At 34.3% G+C, this 13,497-nt stretch overlaps 2 protein-coding genes across 2 annotated transcripts; one reads left to right on the plus strand and one right to left on the minus strand.

Annotated features, from left to right (window-relative positions):
- The first annotated feature begins 1,890 nt into the window (after positions 1–1,890).
- On the plus strand, positions 1,891–2,621 carry LOC127073364 (heavy metal-associated isoprenylated plant protein 19). The gene is made up of 2 exons (XM_051014517.1): positions 1,891–2,069; positions 2,159–2,621. The coding sequence occupies exons 1-2, from the start codon at positions 1,955–1,957 to the stop codon at positions 2,419–2,421; spliced, it is 378 nt and encodes a 125-aa protein (XP_050870474.1). The 5' UTR covers positions 1,891–1,954; the 3' UTR covers positions 2,422–2,621.
- A 106-nt stretch (positions 2,622–2,727) lies between these two features.
- On the minus strand, positions 2,728–6,914 carry LOC127073363 (probable 1-deoxy-D-xylulose-5-phosphate synthase, chloroplastic). Its single transcript, XM_051014516.1, has 9 exons — positions 6,460–6,914; positions 6,215–6,379; positions 5,980–6,130; positions 5,009–5,280; positions 4,642–4,915; positions 4,104–4,411; positions 3,661–3,942; positions 3,208–3,492; positions 2,728–3,101 (listed from the first exon to the last, which is right to left on the minus strand). The coding sequence occupies exons 1-9, from the start codon at positions 6,703–6,705 to the stop codon at positions 2,952–2,954; spliced, it is 2,133 nt and encodes a 710-aa protein (XP_050870473.1). The 5' UTR covers positions 6,706–6,914; the 3' UTR covers positions 2,728–2,951.
- Positions 6,915–13,497: the final 6,583 nt, after the last annotated feature.

A 13,497-nucleotide genomic window follows, 5' to 3' on the forward strand; every position in this document is an offset into this window, starting at 1 on the left:
TTTATCCGTCGTGTTTGGGGCAAGTAGAATCACTCCCTCCTTCACAAGATCCAAAGATATTGATCACAAAAGAGAACATTTATTTGTTTGCACCAATTCTCGTAATTTTGATTCTTTAGAATTGAGAGACTCTCCAAAAAATTCTTGTTCGGATGATTCATCATCGTCGTGTTTTTCTTCCCACGAATCACTCGGTAAGTGCTCTAGATACCAGATGTTGAGAATTCACCAATTTCCCTTCAAGAAATTGACCAAAACCCATGGAGAATTCCAAACTGAATCTTGATGAACAAGAATCAATCTTTCTGATTGATTACTCCTCTTATTCTTCACTCTTCACTCGATTGAATCAACCAACCTTTGTTGCAAGATTTCGCTGCACAGTTGTAATAAAAAGAAACAAAATTGAATTGGGGAAGAAAGAAAGATTAGGGTTTTCTAAAGAATAAGGAATAAGAAGAACTTGAGAATTTTTGCAGAGTTTCTCTCTACTTTTAAACTTAGAGTTTTATTCTTTGCAACTGCCTATTTATAGATTGAATTTGCTTGCTCCCTAAGCAAAGCTCAAATACATAATTCTGCTACCACTGTAAAATTGGGCCTAAGTAAAAATCCATGTCGAGGTTAACTCCTCGACACTTCGACAACTAGGTATTTCGATAGCAATATGCTTCTACACCATGAATTACATTCTCGATAGTCATTGTATTATCTTAGGTAGGTAGTTAGGGATGTCAATGAGTAGGGTTTGAGCAGAGTACACATCCTCATACCCGCGGTTTGAAAAAATCCACGTACCCGAGCCCGTACCCGCATGGGCACAAACATTTACACTCGGTACCCAATGGGTAGCTAGGTACCCATACTGATACTCACTTACCCGCACTTCAAATAAAAAAACTATCGATCAATTATAATTTATCATGTCATTTTAATTTTTTAACAACATTAAAAAAATTCAAGAATGTTATTGTTGAGTTAGGAAATAAACAAACACTTATATTAAAAGACGTGCAAGTTTAATAATGATATATTTAATAAAATTGATAATATATAATAATAAAAATATAAATATATATAATGCGAGTATTTGACGGGTAAATACTAACATATATGTATCCGCATTCATATCCTCTTATTTTAGTGGCTAATTGTCTGTATTCGTGTCCATATCTGTATCCATTTTGAGGATTTATACCATTTTCTTTATGAATAATTTTTGCGAGTCAAATTGCCATACCCGACCCTGTAAGTAGTTGATGAGGGCATGTGACAAAATCATATTTTAATTAAATGCCACCGTAAAAATTGTTTTACAACTGTGGATACCGGTTAAATATAGTACTACTTATTATGTGCAATTGAATTGAATGAATAAGTATATATAAATTATATCCTAAAATAAATTTAAATTTAAAAATATTTAATTATATGCATTAATTGTATAAAAATATTTTACATAATTTAATCATTCTAAGTGTAAAATATTTTTACACTGGCAACCAATCAACCAATCAGAGACGTGCATCCCGCCAAATCATATATTTAATTTTAAAATACTGGTCTGACATGACAGACGTTATAATTCTATTGGATGATGGTGTAAAAAAAGTTTACACTGACATTGCACCACCTTTAATTTAATACGTAAATATTTAATAAAATGATTTTTATAAACATTTGTGATTTTAACATTGCACATAAATTAACTCATTTGAAAAAAAATACTAACGTTGATACTTTTTTATTTCATTCTTTTCCAAAATTTGTACTTTAAAAAGAAAAGAAAAGAAAAAATAATAATATTAACCGATGTAACTAACTGCTCCTACAAAATCAACCAACGAAACAATACATCCTCACAATTACAATTTCAACACAATAGTTTCTGATATCCTTTTCCTCTTGTTTTTTGCATGGCAGTGTCACATTCACACTTGAACATTTCAATTCAATGGGAAAGAATAAAAAAGTTGAACAAAACAAGTTAATAGTTGTTGAATTCAAGGTTTCAATGCATTGCAACGCCTGTGAAAGAACCGTTGTAAAAGCCATCTCTAAGTGTAAAGGTACTGCATCTCTTGTCTCTTTTGATGCTGTTTTTCAATTTCACCCTATAATGTAGTGCAATCATGTTTTTGTTGTTGTTGTTAATTAGGAGTGGAAAAGTTCATTACTGACATGAACCAACACACGGTGGTGGTAACGGGTCGAATCGATCCGAAAAAAGTATTGAAGAAATTAAAAAAGAACACAGGGAAAAAAGTGGAGATTCTGTCCAACCAAGACGAGGAATCAAACAGTGAATCAGACAGATTAGTTATAATACCACCATTTCCTTTTGAAAATGATTGTTGCATAGAAACAGAAGATTTGATGATGTTCAGTGATGAAAACCCAAATGCATGTTCAATAATGTAGAAGATTCTACACTATTTGTTGTTGATATGTATTCATTATTACATTTGAAATGTATTGATTTGTTTAGTGATTAATGGATTGGGACACTTGTGATGCATGTTATGTCTTGTCCTCTTCATATGCTTAATTTACGTATTTAAACTTTCTACTAATCTGAAATGGCGCAATAGATTACTCACGGCACAAAGTGCGCCACTAAAAAATACAGGATGAATTCTTTTACGTTTGTCATGATACACATAAGTGCTTTTTATATATTATCTGTGCAATAAACTTTAGAACATGGAGAAAGTGACAAGAGAATAGTGCGAGATGAAATAGGCTTCTTAATTTGACTCTGTCATGATTCATGAACTAACTTCCTAGGCAAGTTATTTGTGATTAATTGTCAGTATTAGACTATTTGGCAATCTGCATTATCTACTTAAGTAATTTACATTGTTAATTCTTCATGTTACACAAGATGAATTAATCATAATGCATGTGTATATTGAGGGGAGTTGCAAATTCAATTCCTTTGTATTCTTTTATTATGACATGACCTCTAGTGCCTCTCTTGTCTGGCCAAGTATGTTGAACACTGTTGCTGCTATGTGAGAGGGTGTAAGACCAGCCATAGACAATTGGTCATTAGGTGATCCGTGGTCGATGTAACGGTCCGGAAGAACCACCGGCCTCCACTGCATAGTTATAATGCAAATCAAAACGGATGATATTTTAATTGGTAACTAGTAACTGTTTTTAAGTTGAGATTGAAAAGAATGAAAAGAAAGTTTGCTTTCTTACCTTTAATTTTCCATCTAGAAGGCCGTCAAGTGCCATGAATTGAGCAACATGAGAACCAAATCCTCCGATTGATCCTTCTTCTACTGTGATCAAAACCTCGTGCGACTTTGCCAGGCTACGAATCAAGGATCGATCCAGTGGCTTGCAGAAACGTGCATCGGCAACGGTTAAGCGCAGGCCGTGACGTTCCACTAAGGAAGCTGCGGCTAAACAGCTCTGAACGGCTGATCCATATCCCAAGAGGGCTACTCTTTCACCTTCAATTAGTATCCTACCTTTCCCAATCTGTTAAAATACCAGAACACAGATATCAAGTAATTTGTAATAAGGTTAAATATGTGTTAAGTCCCTACAAAATTATGACTTTCATTGGTCCCTATAAAAGCAAAATATGAAGTAAAAATTAACAAAATTTATGTATGCATGAGTATGGGGATATAATCCCAACTTTACCTCAAGAGGGATGCCTTTGTACTCAGCTGGGAGTTCAACACCAACGCCATTTCCCCTCGGGTATCGGAAACAACTGGGTCGATCGTCAATGGCTGCTGCAGTGGCAACCATGTGGCAAAGCTCTGCTTCATCAGAAGGAGCCATCACCACCATGTTGGGAAGGCATGCCATAAAAGTCACATCGAAAGTACCACTATGCGTAGGACCGTCTGAACCAACTAATCCAGCTCTGTCCATTGCAAATCTTACAGGCAGCTTCTGCAAATCCACATCATGGACCACCTGTGGTATAGACATGGGATTCAAACTTTGAGCACTGATTTCAATTTTCAAAGTTTATATGGTATAGTGCTATACACTAATCTTATCCTGAAAACTAAAAGTATAGAACTCATAATACTGCATAATTTTTAAGTATTTTGGGAGAGAAGTTCTTAGTCTACCTGATCATAGGCCCTCTGCAAGAACGACGAGTAAATTGCACAGAAAGGCTTAAGGCCTTCACAAGCAAGGCCTGCAGCAAATGTAACGGCATGCTGTTCCGCTATCCCGACATCAAAGCATCTTGTTGGGAATCGGCGATGGAAGAGATTCATGCCAGTTCCACCTCCCATCGCAGCATGGATTGCGATAATGTCTTTGTCAGCTTTAGCTTCTGCAATTAAAGCCTCTGCAAAGTATGTTGTGTAAGACTGCGTAGCAGCCTTGGCTTTGAATTGCTTTCCAGTTGGTGGATCAAACTTGGCAACTCCTACAAAATAAAACCAACTCACATATCTGTGAGGAATATAGCAAGTCAAAGCATATAGGTCACTAAACAAATAGATTTTCATTTGAGATAATTGAATATGCTTCTCAAGGAAAAAAGAGGGATAGTAATTGTTCAAAACTCAAATTGAGAGTGTCACATTAAATATCTGAAACCAACGCGTGATCTATTTATTTAGTGAATTATGAACAGGAATAGATAAGGTCCATTACCATGGTACTTGTCATCCGCTTTCTCTGCGTATGGATATCCACGGCCTTTTTCGGTGACAACATGGATCAATACAGGACCAGTACTATTGGTACTTTTCACTTCTCTGAGAATGGCGACTAAATCATCAATGTTATGACCATCAACAGGACCAATATAGTAGAGTCCAAGCTCTTCAAAAAGTGTTGATCCAGAACCACTGATCATACCACGAGCATACTCGTCAACTTTCGCAGCCAATTCATGCATAGGACCTCCAATTCGTTTTGTTACTCCCTATCAAAATATTATCCTTTTGTCAAGAAAAAGCTTCAAGTATACTTTAGTTGCCGCAATTGAGGTAACTCATCGGATGATATTATTACTCACCTTGGCAACCTCTCTCAATTCTCTAAGAGGTTTGTTTGATTGTAACCGACTAAGTGCACTACTCAAAGCTCCGACAGGTGCTGCAGGTCCATCAAGAGTAGCAGTTGGTAAAGAAACTTGTTTGTTATCATTCAAAATGACAATCATGTCAGAATCAAGATATCCAGCATTGTTCATAGCTTCATAAGCTTGACCAGCCGTCATAGCACCATCACCAATAACTGCAACTACATCATTCTTTCTTCCCTTCAGATCTCTCCCAACAGCCATTCCTATTGGGTTAAAATGAATTGGCAAAATTAAAGCCAAATCAAAATATCACATGGGAGCACTGAAAAGGAAAAAAACTTATACCGTCTTCCAATTCTATTATTCATTCATGTAAATAGTATATGTTGCCCGAAAAATCATTGTCTTAAACTATGAAGCATCGACACAAACACATATACAAAACACAAAATTGACCCTGACACGCAATGAAGTCAAGCACGAGATGTTAAGTAGGATCAGTCGGCTTGTGAAAGATCATAAAACTCTGATAGTTAGCATAACACGTAAGATCCTACCTAAGGGAAAAATGATAATTTCGTATATATTTATACACACACATACACAAAAACATCAAAATTACAATTCAGGCCCCCCAAAAAAAAGCCCAACATGTTTTTTTACAATCTTGCTTCAAAAAGCTCAATCATGACTACACGGGCGACGAAAACAATCTTTCTCTCTAATCATAAAACTCTTCGGCATCCTTGGCACGTAAAATGTTACGATCTTACGATCCAACACTTGATCTTGAGTGCACCGCTGACACGATGACACCGGTAATTATTTGAAAAACGGAGGTTATTGAATTTAATCATTTATGGAAGCACGTGGCACGTGTCGGACACAAGGACACGCCTTCAGACGGCGAAGTGTCGGTGATGAATAATTTTTTACAGGCAGATAGTAGAAAGAAGAATTACCAAGTCCAGCTGAAATAGTGGTTGAACTATGACCCGTGCCAAAAGAATCATATTCACTCTCAGATCGTTTTGTGAATCCAGCCAATCCATTAGTCTGTCTAATAGTATGCATCTTATCTCTTCTACCAGTGAGTATTTTATGAGGGTATGACTGCAAAATCAAATCACAAAATTCCAATTTAAAACAAGTATCAAACTTGGAATCATCCTCAACAACCATAGATAAAACACGAACCTGGTGACCAACATCCCACAGAATCTTGTCCTGAGGGGTATTAAAGACATAGTGAAGAGCAATAGTGAGTTCAACAACACCTAAACTCGAACCTAAATGGCCGCCGGTTCTTGAAACACTGAAAATAACATCAGAACGAAGCTCATCCGCAAGTTGTTTCAGTTCCTGAGTCAATCATCAAGGTATAAAAATTAAGAAGAATGACATTATTTTAATTAAAAATTACAAAAGAATAATAATAATACCTTGGTTGAGAGATTTTTCATATGGATTGGATAGTTAATGGTGTCGAGTAATGGAGTTGGAGGTCTCTGTGAGTAATACTCCCCCGTCTCTGAAAGTGAAGCGTAAAGTCGAGTTCCAGCATACTTTTGATTGATGGAGGGAGAGAGAGAATGAAGAGGCCGTTGAGATAGAGAGTGAGAAAGTGCTGTTTTAGGATGAGGAGAAGGTGTGATAAAAGCAGGACATGGGAATGTGCAGAGATCCATAGTTACAGAAGAAGAAGAAGAAGAAGAAGAAGAATGAATAAATGGAATAGAGAGAGTGTGAGTGTGTGTAATGTATGGAAGAGGAAGAAGGCAATAAATTAATGAAAAATGTAACAACCTTTGTTTTGTTTGGTGGGAATGGGAATAGATGGGATGAATATAAATTGGAAAATGCTTATAAATTCTAAAGGATAAACATTTGACTTGTATTTAACTTAATCATTTTTTTTATAATTAAAACATTTCTAGCCAAAAATAAAATATTTTGTATTTGTTAGAATTTTAATTTTTTTACAATAACATACATTTACATAAATGTTTTCTTTTTAGACAATTGAATGATAACTATATATTTAATCAAGAGGGTAAGTGAGGTAAGTAACTTGGTATTGATAGTTCAACTAAATAAATAAGTGTAACAATTGATAGTTCACCTCGTTCAATAAAAATTATCCATCAATTATTTTATGTAATTAATTTAAAATTTATTATTTGATTTGATAGAATATATAATAATAATTAATTCACAGTATAAAATTAATTACCACTCTCTATCATATTTTCTCGTATTAAAGTGTTTTTTTTTTTGGTATTATTCATTAAAAAAAATGGATAAATGGTAAGTATCCTTGCAAATTGCAATGGAAGGGAAAGTTATTAATGAGGGTGTTAATTTTTTTATTATATCTTAAATGGGAAATTATAATTAATGAGAAGGAATAAATTTAATGTTATTAATTTAAAAGGGAGATGTGGTTGATTGAGAGCGGAGTGGAGAATTGAAATTATGGGATGGGATTCGGAGAAGCATTACGATTCTAGAGGGTGGCCACTCATCATTCACTACATTGGGCCACGTCACCGGAAATCTCAATTGGATAGATTTTTAGATAAAATTAAAATTTAGTTAACAATATTTTCGCTTCAAATTTACATTGTTTTGTGTAGTAGAAATAAGAAAGAGAGGAATCTGAGGGAAATTGGGAAGAGATTAATGAGGTTTTGGTTTTTAATTTTATAATTGTATTTCTAATTTTATTTAAAAAATTATTTTGAAGAATAAATATCTAACTCAATTTTATATATTATCTGATATGAGACTCTTAACACATTCATTTATGCATATGATTAGACATCAAGAGTGTAGAAATAAATGGTGGATGACCTACTAGGGGAAACCTAATATCCTAAACGAGACTCTTGATATCGTGTTAAAAAATGTGGTTGAGTTTAACTTAACCCTACAAAATCGACTTGTAGGGTGAGGATTGGCGCCGCTTATAATCACATGTTCAAACCATATATTATCTTATTCGAGACTTTTAATACACCTCTTCACACCTAGGATTTGACATTTAAAGCGTGAAAATAAATTGTGGGTGACACAATAGAAAAAAACTGATAGCAGGCAGGGGAGTCACGAGAACTTAAACGAGACTCTTGATACCATGTTAAGAAATGTGGTTGGGCTTAACTTAATCCTATAAAACAGACTTGTAGGGTGAGATTGCCCCACTTATAAATGTTATAATTTATGAACAATAAATATCCATGGGTATGTTCCAAAATAAAAAGAAAAGTATATGTGAGTAAATGTCAATAAATGCTTGGAAAATAGTCTCACATAGAAAGTGACACTCACATTAAAAGCCTTTATAAAGAGTTATGCTCGTTAACTCAATAAAATGACAAAAGAGAATAAAGTGTCACATTGACAAGTGTGGTGGTCCCCAGCATTATGACATTTGTCTCCTCCATACACCTCATCGTGGATGTCGTCACCGGCGATACCGGCTCCGGCTTCGATACCAGATATAAGAGCGTGGACGTGGAGGCGCTAGTGGAGGCTTATAGGCGGCACTTGAGCCCTTAGGTACGATACATCTGAGCAATCAGGCTACTCGCGGCGTTATACGGTGGCGCTCCGACCACCGGTTGTCGGTCTTCGACCGTTTCTCTTTTTTTTTTTATCATTGCTTGAATTTGAATTTTGAATTCAGAAATAGGTAATACTTCGTGAAGTGTTGCTAAATGAAGATATGTAACTTTTGGAAAATGTTGTTGTAGGTGAAACAACACAACTTTTGGTAAAAGTGTTGCTGAAAATATGTTATTTCATTAAGGATCGTAACCTTGTGAAACAACACAAACATGACCTATAATAAATCATTCCGAATTTAGAAATCAAATCACAAAACACATATCCTCTTCAGAAAAATTCCAGATTCTCTTCCTTACATTCGAGTTTTCATTTGTCTTGTGAAAACTCGAGTATATGCTAAATTATCTTGGGTATTCCTGTATATAAACTCTAAGACATTCGAGAGTGCTTGAAATACTATAAGGAAAGTGATTTGTTCATGATTCTAGTATGGATCCATTCAATCTATAAGCTTTATTTAACTGTCATATAGCATCTCAAATCATGGCCACCGACGCTTCAGTTTCAAGCATCAAAGTGATGAACCAGGACCTTGTCAAATTGGATCGTTTCAATGGAACAAACTTCACTTGTTGGCAAGATAATATGACGTTTCTATTGACTGCCTTGGAGATTCATTATGTCTTAGATCCTGATTTGACACCAATTCCAAAACCAACAAAAGATGACACCGATGAAATCAAGAAGGAACGAAAGAAACGAAAGGAAGATGAATTGTTATGTCGTGGACATATTCTGAACGCATTATCCGATTGTCTCAGTGATCTATACATTGATACTCAATCTGCAACAGAAATCTAGAAAGCACTCAAATTCAAATTCAAGTTTGAAGAGGAATGTACAAAAAATTTATTAATATCTAAATACTTTGATTTTAAAATGTTATACTCCAAGCAATTCTTGCATAAGTACACGAGTTGCAGGCTCTAGTGAATAAAATAAAAGCTATAAAAATAGATATTTCAGAAGTTTTCCAAGTTGGTGCAATCAATGCAAAATTGCCACCTTTGTGGAAATGATACAGGAAGAAATTGATGCATTGTTCTGAGGATTTCTCATTGGAGAAACTTCATAAACACCTTTAAATCGTAGAGGATACGAAGGATAGACAAAAGTCTGAGTACATTGGATACTCTAAAGTCAATGTTGTGATTGCAAAAGGAAAGAGGAAACATGATGTCATGAAGAACCATCTTTGACTTAAGAAGAAACATAACAAGTTCAAAGAACTCCAGCAGGCGGAAAGGACCAAAAGACGGTTGTTATGTGTGCAACAAACTAGGCCACTTTGCTCGAGACTGCATACATAACAAGTCCAAAAACAAAGTTAATGTTGTTCATGCCAATGATGACATAATTACTAAGGTGAGCGAGATTATGGCAATCAAAGGTAAAGTGGATGGATGGTGGTATGATACATGTGCTGCCGTGCATGTTTTTTTATGACCAAGCAACATTTAAAACCTATTATGAATTAATGATGGACAAGAAGTGCATATGAGAAATGAAGTACGATCTAGAGTCATTGGACTGGGATCCGTCGAACTATATTTCACTTCCAAAAAGAAAGTCACTCTTGTCAATGTACTTCATGTTCCCGACATGAATAAGAACCTTGTTAGTGGGGACTTGTTGGGAATATCGGTATTAAGTCTGTATATGAATCGGGCAAACTAATATTAACCTGTAACAGTGTATTTGTAGGAAAGGGATATTCCAATGAGGGAATGATCAAACTTTGTACTACCGATAATATTATTAATGAAATTTCTAATTCTTCTTATATGCTTAAATCTATTTCTTTATGGAATTCTAGAGTAGCACATGTTTGTATTAGTAATGTGAATAAACTAATTAAATCTGGATTGATCTCATGCAATATTCATGATTTCGAAAAACGTGATGTATTAAATCAAAATGATCAAGAAACCTTTCAATTGTGTTGAAATAAAATCAAAATTGCTTGATCTTGTGCACTATGATATGTGTGAACTTAATGGCATGTTAACCCGTGGAGAAAATTGGTATTTCATAATCTTTATCGATGATTTCTCTAAGTTCACACATATATACCTTTTAAAACATAAATATGATGCATTTAATACCTTTAAAATTTATAAAGCATAAGTACAAAATCAATTAAGTAGAAGTATCGAAGTCCTTAAGAGTGATAGGGGCGGTGAGTATTTTTTTACATTATTTGATGCATATTGTGAAGAATATGGCATTATACATGAATGTTATGTACCTCGTACACCACAATAAAATGATCTAGCCGAGAGAAAGAATCAAACATATCAAAAAATGATAAATGTTATGTTAATGGATTTTAAGTCTCCATTTAATTTGTGAGGTGAAGCATTACTGTATGCATGTCATATAATGAATATGATTCCTTTAAAGGTAACTGGTATTTCTCCATATGAGATATGGAAAGGTAGATCACTAAATATAGGTTATTTTAGAGTGTGTGGTGTGTAGTATATTATAAGAATATGGATCCTAAAAGAACTAAATTGGGTCCTAGAGGGATCAAATGTGCTTTCATAGGATATGCATCTAACAACAAAGCATATAGACTTTTAAATCTGGAGTCTAATGTAATTGTTGAATCCCGAGATGTGGAGTTCTTTGAAACCCTGATAAGGAATATGAGATTCCCAAAAATGAAGAATCTTATGATGAATATTCTCCACAAATTATTGAAATACAACTTGAAAGTATTTCACAGATTGTTGAAACACAACCCGAGCTTAGGAAGAGCACGAAAAGCTAAAGTCCTCTGACCAAATGAAATTGATTCTCAACTTATTTTGTTTTATCTAGTTTACAGAAATTGTGAGAATGGTGTTCATAAGATATCTATTATTATTCAATTAGAGGATGATCCTAAAACCTATAAAGAATCAGTGGCTTCAAGGGACTCTTCTTTTTGGAAAGATATTATCCTAGACAAAATGGATTCAATAATTTCAAACCACACTTGGGAACTTGTCGATCTTCCTAAGGATTCAAGGATCATTGGATGTAAATGGGTGTTTAGAAATAAGTATCATAGTGATGGTACACTAAATACCTACGAGGCTAGATTAGTAGAAAAGGATTCAGACAAAAAGAAGGTGTTGATTATTTCGATACATATGCATCAGTGGCAAGGACGACGACCATAAGAGTATTGTTTGCATTAGCTTCTCTCAATGAACTTATAATTAATCAAATGGATGTTAAAACAAAATTCTTAAATGGAGATCTCGATGAGGAAATCTACATGGAACAACCAAAAGGTTATGTGCTTTCTAGAAATGAACAAAAGATATGCAAACTTGTCAAATCCTTATATGGTTTCAAACAGACACGAAAATAATGGCATCAAAAGTTTGACTCTATCATATTTTCAAATTGATTTACTCCAAATTATTTTGAAAAATGTTTGTACACGAAGGTGTGTGAAAACATTGTAATGTTTTGTGTCTATATGTTGATGATATGTTGATCATTAGCAATGAGATGAATGAAATTTTAGAAACAAAGACATTTCTAACTTCCACATTCAAGATGAAAGATCTTGGACTAGTTGACAATATTTTAGGTATCAAAGTAAAACAAAATAGTGGGGGTTATGAACTTAGTCAAACACATTATATTGAGAAAATGTTGGATAAGTTCAAACACCTTCACTTTAAGGAAATAATCACTCCATTTGATCCTAGTGTCAAACTTCAAAAGAACAATGGAAGAATTGTGGCCCAATTGGATGTCTAATGTATCTAATGCAATTCACCAGACCTGACATATCATTTGCAGTTAGTAAGATGAGTAGATTTACTAGAAATCCAAATGGTGAACATTGGAAGGCCATAACTAGGATTTTTGGTTACCTTTTAAAGACTAAAAAATTTGGCCTTCATTATGGTAGGTTTCCTACCATACTAGAAGGATACACCGATGTGAGTTGGATATCGAGTGTTGGAGATCATAAATCTATAGTTTGGTGGATATTTACATTAGCTTGGGGTGAAATTTCTTGGAAAAGCAAGAAACAAACATGCATTACTCTTTCGACCATGGAATCAGAGTTTGTGGCACTTGCTTCCACTGGTCAAGAAGCAGAAAGGTTAAGGGACATTATGTTGGAAGTTCCATTGACTAAAGACAGTGTTTCAAAAGTGCTAATAAATTGTGATAGCCAAGCCACCCTAGCAAGAGAATTCAGTGAAATATATAACATAAAATCTATGAACATAGGTCTTAGACATTCTTTCGTGAGAAAATTAATCAAGGATGAGATCATTTCACTGATATATATATATATATATATATATATATATATATATATATATATTATATATATATATATATATATATATATATATATATAAAAACAAGCTATAATTTAGTTGATCCATTTACTAAGCCACTGGCCAGAGACTTAATAAAGACTACCTCGAGAGGTATGGGATTGAAACTCTTTGAATAAGGGCTCCGACAGCGGTAGCAACCGAATCTGAAGTTAACATACCTTAACCTAAGATTCAATGGGTAACAATAAGTCATTGATTTGGATGTTTGTGCAACATTATGTGACAATGTTGACCATTAGATATTGAGGGTTGAGTTTTTTCAAACTCTTAATAAAGTTATATATCGAGGATAAGTATCTCAAGAAAATAAATACAATATGAACTTCACCTATGTAAATTTCGAGATGGTATCGTCTCAAAGTGAGATTTAGAGTTTCTCTCATGAAAAATTCATGAAAACAGGAAAAGCACATGACCATAAATAATGTTAGGCGAAAGATATAGGCGAATAGCCATTAAAGAGTGTGGGTAAGGTAATGTCGGTATAAT

This window comes from Lathyrus oleraceus, chromosome 4, assembly GCF_024323335.1.
Source record: "Lathyrus oleraceus cultivar Zhongwan6 chromosome 4, CAAS_Psat_ZW6_1.0, whole genome shotgun sequence".
Taxonomy (NCBI): Eukaryota; Viridiplantae; Streptophyta; class Magnoliopsida; order Fabales; family Fabaceae; genus Lathyrus; species Lathyrus oleraceus.